Source organism: Anneissia japonica, unplaced genomic scaffold, assembly GCF_011630105.1.
Source record: "Anneissia japonica isolate Jap-2015-1 unplaced genomic scaffold, ASM1163010v1 scaffold2139_len280258_cov182, whole genome shotgun sequence".
Taxonomy (NCBI): domain Eukaryota; kingdom Metazoa; phylum Echinodermata; class Crinoidea; order Comatulida; family Comatulidae; genus Anneissia; species Anneissia japonica.
In genome coordinates this window covers 22,756-31,347 of record NW_022712526.1, presented here as the reverse complement: position 1 = coordinate 31,347, position 8,592 = coordinate 22,756, and the positions used below count along the sequence as shown (strand labels likewise).

At 31.2% G+C, this 8,592-nt stretch overlaps 1 protein-coding gene across 1 annotated transcript; it reads right to left on the bottom strand.

Moving 5' to 3' along the window:
- Nucleotides 1-3,095: 3,095 nt before the first annotated feature.
- On the bottom strand, nt 3,096-7,619 carry LOC117107909 (vitamin K-dependent protein C-like). Its single transcript, XM_033249752.1, has 3 exons — nt 7,546-7,619; nt 6,171-6,230; nt 3,096-4,453 (listed from the first exon to the last, which is right to left on the bottom strand). The coding sequence occupies exons 1-3, from the start codon at nt 7,583-7,585 to the stop codon at nt 3,696-3,698; spliced, it is 858 nt and encodes a 285-aa protein (XP_033105643.1). The 5' UTR covers nt 7,586-7,619; the 3' UTR covers nt 3,096-3,695.
- Between the last annotated feature and the right edge of the window lie 973 nt (nt 7,620-8,592).

The following is an 8,592-nucleotide window of genomic DNA, read 5'->3' as shown; positions in this document are numbered from 1 at the left end:
AACTAGAAACCTAACAACTGACCAATAAAACACACGTCAAAGTGTCAGTGGTCGGACTGCTTTGCGGTGTTTTTTTTACCCCGTTATCTTTTGATTGACACCATTATGTGCAGGCAGACAAGTCAGTCATTAGATTGTGGTTTAATATTACCAATATTTTACAAGTTATATTGGTGGCTTTATATTGCATTTGTGACAGCATTGCAATGGGGAAATCGAATAAACTTAATCAAGATACTGAATACACTATGCTTCATTTTCTTGCAATTACTTCGATCAAGGGACACGTATTGTCAGTACGAGAAATGTAACAACCAAAGAACGATTATGCTCAACGAAACACGCATTATTTGTGACTTCGCAATAGATTTATACATACTACATATTTTCGTCACACTAAGTATTCTAGCTGGGAATATAGCTGTAGTATATGCTGTGTTATCCACCCGTGCTCTTCAAAAACCCTGCTACATCGTGCTTATGAGCATGTCGTCGGTAGATATTTTGTCAGGATGTTGTGGAGTCTGGATAATTGTTGACTGGACCTCAACCGGGCAAGTGTTTGATTTTGAAACGAAAGCTGGGTGGTTAACCTACATATTAGAATGTCTTCTCATTGAATTTTCTTTAATTCATCACATAGTCTTGGCGGGCGAGAGATACCTAGCTATCATCTATCCATTCGTTTACACAGACAAAGTACATAATACATCGACTGGCTGGTTTTTGCTTTGTACTTGGATAATTTATTTTACCATTTTCTCCTTCATTTTCACTAAAATTCATACTCCTGAAAATACATTTTTACTTTGTTTTACGGCTATGGCAGTAGAGTATATAGTCGTGATATTGTTACACGTACGTATATACATAGAAGCTAGAAAGGCAGCGAACCGAATTTCATCAATTATTGTTCCAACTCACGGGTTTCAAAATGACTTCAAAGCGACACGAATAACTGTCATTATCCTTGGTATGTTTACGTTTTGCCGCTAACATGTTTTTTCTTAGTAAATTCGTCAACGCCGTATGCAGAATTACGTTGTAAAACAGTGCTGCACTTTACGATAGCATTGTGTTATGCCAACTCAGTGACGAATCCATTTGTCTATGGAATATCGCATTCGCGTTTCCGTGAAGTTTTAAAAAAAATTGTTTTCAAATCCATTGGAAAATGAGATATTTTACTCTGTACACTGAAATTGTATTACTGTATCAGAGAACACCAATGCATAAGTTGACAAGACTTCAATTAAAAAAATCATTAGGATTTTTTTTTTATTACTAGCCATTTTCTGCCAGATTGTTTACCGGCCGCTTTTTATGGAAATTAAACATTTTTGTGCTGATTGATTTTTACGTGTCTTATATCGTTTCTTTCCAAATGTTTTAGTGGGGGGTGGGGGTGGCGTTTTTACGTTGGTCTTCGACACACCCTTGTCTTTGACGAGAACCACAAACTAAAAAACTAAAAACTTAACAACCGACTTATCAAAACATACGGATTAAAGTGTCAGTCACTGGGCTGCTCTGCGGTTCTCCTCCCATCCCCCTCCCACCCCCTGTTCTTTTGAGTGGTACCATTATGTGCACGCTAACAAGTCAGTAATTAGATTGTACTCTGTGATTTTTTATTACCCATGTATTACGTGTTGTATTGGCGGCTTTATTTTCTTAAATAAATAGGCGTATTCGTGACTGCATTACACACCGGAAGCAATACTAAAATACTTCGCAAAATTATTCTTACTACAAATTTTCTTCACACTAAGTATTCTAGCTGGGAATATAGCTGTAGTATATGCTGTGGTATTCACTCGTACTTTTCAAAATGACTTCAATAATAACGTTCATTATCCTTGGTATATTTAGCGTATAGGCCTGTTTTTTTTTCTTAGTAAATTTTGTCTACACGTGAAATTTCGTTGCAAAACAATGTTTATTTTTACGATGGTGTTGTGTTATGCCAACTCAGTGACGAATCAATTTGTGTATTAACTATTGCATTCACATTTCCGTTAAGCTTTTAAAACAATTATTTTCAAATCCATTGGAAAATAGAAAATTTTTTGTACACTTAAAATATATTATTGTCTAAACGAACGCCAGGTCAACAAGACTTTAAACAAGAAGATAATAGGCCTATATGTATATTTGTATTTGTACATATATTATATACTGTATTGCGTAGGCCTATATAAAGTGTTGATTTTACTCCTGGTTAAAATGAGTACGATTAGGCCCTATACAAAGTAGAAACGTATACGTTGACATTATATAGACATACATTTATCTGATCAAATATTTCGAGCATTCCTGTGCTCTTCCTCAGTGACAATACGTTTATATTAAAGTTCATAACGTGAAATAAAAAAAACTTATTGAAAATTGGAAGTTATTGGAAGCAGAATAATCTCCTGCCCAAATGATGATGTTGCAATTGTAAATGGAGAAGTATAAATAGGCTATTATATATAGCAGTAAGTACTTGTTAGTTTATTCATATACAAATTTTGAAATTTTACTATAAATACGCTTTTCATTATTAAACATTGTTAAATTGACAACACCAAAAAAAAAAAAAAAAAAAAAAAACCAATTTCATTTTTACTAGTATTATTATGAAGGTAAATATTATGGATTTACGTTTTAGTTTTATATATTTTTTTTAACAATGTGTATGAAACAATATTTAATTTGTTTTAGTAATACATCAGGATTATGCGCTTTGTCGCTAACATGTTTTTCTTAGTAAATTTGCCAACACCTACGTGGAATTTCGTTGCAAAATAATGTTTATTTTCACGATTCTGTTGTGTTATACCAACTCAGTGACGAATCCATTTGTGTATGGATTATCGCATTCACGTTTCCGTGAAGTTTTTAAAATAATTGTTTTTAAATCCATTGTAAGATAGAAAATGTTTTGTACTCGTAAAATATATTATTCTCAAAGAACTCCAAGGCCTAGGTTGACAATACTTTAAGCAAGAAAATAGTATACATAATAATAATAATTATTATATATACATACAAATTAAAAATATATACGTTGAAACTAAATAAAAATATGCCTAATCTTTATTGCAAACAAAAAACAAACAAACAAAAAAACAAGATTGGATGTTACAATATTTGTCAAACAAAAAACATCCGAAAAAATGAACAAGTACATTTGGGAATCAAGAAATATTTAAAAAGCACACAAATTCATAAAAAAGCACCATTAAGACCGTTTTATCGGGTTTATTTAGGGACTCCCAGCGGCCTAGCCTAGGCTGAGCAGCTAGCTAGTGTGACAAATAGACCGCCGCGTGCACACTGGTAACTACGCAGCGCAAAATGCGTAGGCCTCTGGAAGTCCCCTGTGGTAGTTGCCAGGTTATCGAAAATGTTCATTTCAAATTTAAGTACTTAGAAAAATTTTGACATTTTACTAGAAATCCGCCTTTGATGATTAAACTTTGTAAAATTTACAGCACTAAATAAAAAGACGATTTTAGTTTTACGTTCTATATAGTATTATTATTATTATTATTATTAAGGTAAATATTATGGGTTTTTTTTTTACGTTTTAGTTTTAGACTTTTTTAACAATATGTTTGAAACAATATGTAATTTGTTATAGTAATACATCAGAATTCTTTTAGCAGTAAACCAGACAGTTTTTGTAGCTGCACAATGTCACCATAAGCTTATCCATCATTTACGTTCTTAATAATCCACTTTCTAAATTTAACAACATCTGTAAAGAAATCGTAATTACCGGGTACACCACAGGCTTCACCCCAGCTATTGATACCAACCAGGTACCATCGACCCAAGTATTTACGTACAAGTCCAGTGCCACCGTCGCCACTGCAACTGCCAAATCCGTCGTCAGCATGGTCTAAACATATCATATTTTCTGTATATCGTTTCACTGATTTTTCACAAGCCGTAAATTCCAAGAAAACTAAAGTGATTTCTTTCATATACATTGGAAAATATCCAGTCTTGCTACTTTTACCCCAGCCGTTGAATCGCATAAGAGCATGAGGTATCTTTAAATCTGTTGCGAGACACACGCTCGGCAAACAGACCGGTCTCACGTGATTTGTAAAACGACGAATTCCACTCGATAACCGAATTAGGGCAATGTCATTGTTGAAACTGGTTTTGTTATATTCTGGATGGGTAATTATGCGCGACACATTTAATATTTCTTCGTCTGGGTCTTTATGCCGTACGTCATAATCACCGATTGTAATTGAAATATCCTCAGGTCCGTGTATAATCTCTAGACAATGAGCAGCTGTAACAACCCATTCATAATTCAGTATGCTACCCCCACAAAAAAAGATCCGTTTTCTTATGTGATACAAACGGACTGCCCATGGAGCTGAACCCTCGGTGGCTCTTTTGTAGCTATAGCTTGTATAGTTTACTTCTTTAGCGTTTACAACTCCGCACACTGTACAATAAATAAAAGAGAAAGAAGATAAAAACGTTTTTAAACCCTAATTAAAGTTCAGCCTCATAAATATGTGGTGTATTACTTCGTATTCGTAATCAGTTCATTAAATACGAAATGTTAATAGCGATAACAATCAACAAGTGGTGTATTACTTCGTAATCAGTTCATTAAATAATATAAAATTTTAATAGCGATAACAATTATCATAAAGTCGTATCTCAAGATATTATTATTATTGAATTACTATTGTCCATTTGTAAATTTGGTAAACTACAAACAGTAGCAAGCAACCTTTTCATTCATTCATAAGGGTAGTTTATTAAAAAATAATAGCTCTTGCAGTAAACAACTGAATTGTAACAGTTTTACTGTAAAACAGATATTAAAAGCATGAGAATATAGGCCTAAACTAAAATTTTGGACGGATAATACATACATCAAATCTTTAACATTTAGAGACTGATACAGAAACAAGCAATACATTTAAAAACAAAAACATTACAACAAGGCAAGTGAAAAGGTATATGAAACACTCAAAAGCATTAGCAAGAAGAACAATCCACACGGGCAATAAAAAAAATCAAATCCTAAACGCCAAAAAACCGATACATAAACAATACAACAAGTAAGACATGTAAAAAGGCATAGTAGTCAAGTAAAAGCATTATCCAAAAACATTACCTTAAATACAATTAAAAGGCGAATTAAAAACCTTTAAAACTATTAGGCCTTCTTCTCGTTCATGTCTGGTCATGTATTGGAATGGGCTATTAAAATGTCTGTTGGTCCTATGATTAGGGAGAGACAGTTAATAATAATAAATAATAATAATAGTTGGATTTGTAGAGCGCATCATGCGAAAAAGCCTCTATGCGCTTGGTGATTGAGCTCTTTGAGTTGGACATTTTGATTGGCGTTTCTGAGTTTCCTATCATGACACTCAAATCTGATTTTAGAGATCCAATTTTTGAAATCAACCATTAGTGAGCTGCAAAAATCTAGGCAAAATTGATCAAGTCTTGCAATGGAAAGTTGAAGTGTTTTAACATTTTTAACATTAGCTTTATAAAAAATATTAGACGTGTGTAAACCCAAGGAACAGTTAAATTAATTATTACTATTGTAATTTAACTGTTCCCTGGTAGACCCCACATAAGATCAGAGGAAAGTTGAATACCTAAATATCTTTGTGTAATCCAATACGTGTAAATACTTAATACACGTATACGCTTTGTTTATTAATAAACTATCGACCGGCCATCGACTGAATGATCAATAGGCCTATCAACGAGTATATACAATGGACCTTTCCGCTAAGCCCCGCCCCTTGGATATTGTTGCTAAGGTCCCACAAGACGACAGTGTTAAAACATACGCGAACACGTGCGTTTGTGGGACAACACGTGTGTTTGTGAGACGCGCGCGTATCCCTAGCGCTGTTCTAATTAGTCAGTTGATAAGTTTGATTGACACTCCGGAAAGGTCCATTGCAATTAGGCCTCTTGAAAGTAAGCTGTTGCCGTATGAAAACATCAAATAGAAAATATAATTTGAATTTCAGTATAAAAAGTATATTATATAAAAATAAATTGATATGAAACATCAAACATCAAATAATTATGAGAAATTTAAAAACAAAAAACATCAGAAAGTCAAGGAAAATCATTGAAACAGCTAATTAATGAACATCTAAATAATGTTTGTTTATGTTTACCTTTCTCTGGACATGAGCCTGTTGACGCGTGTACATCTTGTTGAAAAGAAGTAGTAAAATCTATTGAATGAAAGTATATTATATAAAAATATAATGAACATCACTCCTATAATAATAATACTAATAATGATAATGGCAATGATGATGATGATGATAATAATAATAGCCTAATAATAATTAGTATTATTATATTAATAATAATTATACTAATAATGATAATGATGATGATATGATAATAATAATAATACTAGTAATGATAATGGCAATGATGATGATGATGATGATAATAGCCTAATAATAATTAGTATTATTATATTAATAATAATTATACTAATATGATAATGATGATGATATGATAATAATAATGATACTAGTAACGATAATGGCAATGATGATGATGATAATAATAATAATAGCCTAATAATAATTAGTATTATTATATTAAAAATAATTATACTAATAATGATAATGATGATGATATGATAATAATAATAATAATACTAGTAATGATAATGGCAATGATGATGATGATGATAATAATAATAGCCTAATAATAATTAGTATTATTATATTAATAATAATTACACTAATAATGATAATGATGATGATATGATAATAATAATAATAATAATACTAGTAATGATAATGGCAATGATGATGATGATGGTAATAATAATAATAGCCTAATAATAATTAGTATTATTATATTAATAATAATTATACTAACAATGATAATGATGATGATACGATAATAATAATAATAATAATAGTTATAATAACAATAATAATAATAATAATAGCCTAATAATAATAATTATTATAATATTAATAATTATACTAATAATGATAATGATGATGATGATGATATGATAATAATAATAATACTAGTAATGATGATGATAATAATAATAATAATAATAATAATAATAGCCTAATAATAATAATTATTATTATATTAATAATAATTATACGAATAATGATAATGATGATGATATAATAATAATAATAATAACAATAATAATAATAATAATAATAATAATAATAATAATAATAATAATAATAATAATCATGATATCAAAAATAAAGTAATAAATTGTTGCATCATCACACGGTGAAGTAACCCTATAGCTATGTATTCTTAGGTCGTATGGTACTAACAGACTAACAGGCTATACAGTTACTGTTCTCTTTAAACTAAAATCATATTAAGTATTATATGGAGCATTTTTATATTGAATAAGTTGCCAGCCGTATATTGCTTTATATCACAGTTTGCTATACATATTCTCACTTAATTTGTATCATTCATATAGGTCTACTATTTTTTTTGAAAGATAGTCGATCATCGACTGAAGAATAAGTATCTTTAGCTTACCTACAAAGGACAGGGCCAGTATTAAGCTCAGGAAATCCATCTTCCTCTTCTTCTTATTGAATGGCCAGTTCGTGTTATAGTTACTGAAGCCAAACGGCAACAAAGAATGTTATGTTTATGATGCACTGATTATTGTTATGTAACGGATGTTACCAAATAAAAAGGTGCGTCAGTGTGTATACTTTATATCTTTCTTGTGATACACAGGAAATAACAGAACCAAAGAAGTTTTTTTTTCTTTCATTTAATTACCGTAATTTTTAAGTTACTTGATTCAAATATAAGTTAATTGTGTGTTATATTAAACGGTGGCGGAACGTTTTCGATTGAAAGTGGGGCGGGGAGGGGCATGGTGAAGGGCGAACCGGGCCCTGGAAGCTACGCTGTTGTATTTTCCGAACAAGTCCGCCACTGTTTAATATAACATCTGACCTAGCCTATCATTTTGCTTGACAAATGACTAATTCGTAATGTCAAGCGAAAATATTTTCACTACAGTTTTACACCTATAATACATTAATTACAATGTACTATAAATTCTGTAGTTGACTTTATGAGAAATTTATTTTTAATAGATGGCCTAATTAAATATATTATTCTTTTCGTTGAATCAGATGGAATTTAAATGTGGTTATATTACGTTAGTTTGATGGTTTACTGTAAGGAAATCAGTTACAATTACACATTCATCGTTAACATAAACAGATCTACAGCGTCGCACCATAAGTGCCTACCCCCTGTGCCTAAATACAGAATTTACGCAAGGCGAGCGTATGGCAAGCCGTTTTATCATTTACCTCTGAATTGCAGTTAAGTCGAATGCATTACAGTTAACTGTAATTCAATTACAGTTAACTCGAATTGAATTCAAGTTAACTGCAATACATTGGAATTGCAGTTAACTTAAAATGAATTAGAGTTAACTCTAATTCAATTGCAGTTAACTTGAATGCATTTCAAGTTAACTGCAATTGACCATTTTTGGTAATTTCATTAAGTGATTGTGATTGGCTGCTGTATTTGAGTTAAGTGCAATCGACCATTATA

What these genes read in the sequence shown, in the direction of transcription:
- LOC117107909 (XM_033249752.1), bottom strand. Translation starts at nt 7,585, where the DNA reads ATGGATTTCCTGAGCTTAATACTGGCCCTGTCCTTTGTAG. An exon ending in ACTGGCCCTGTCCTTTGTAG is followed by an intron (nt 6,231 to 7,545) that starts GTAAGCTAAAGA and finishes TTCATTCAATAG; the next exon opens with ATTTTACTACTTCTTTTCAA. An exon ending in AGGCTCATGTCCAGAGAAAG is followed by an intron (nt 4,454 to 6,170) that starts GTAAACATAAAC and finishes TTTATTGTACAG; the next exon opens with TGTGCGGAGTTGTAAACGCT.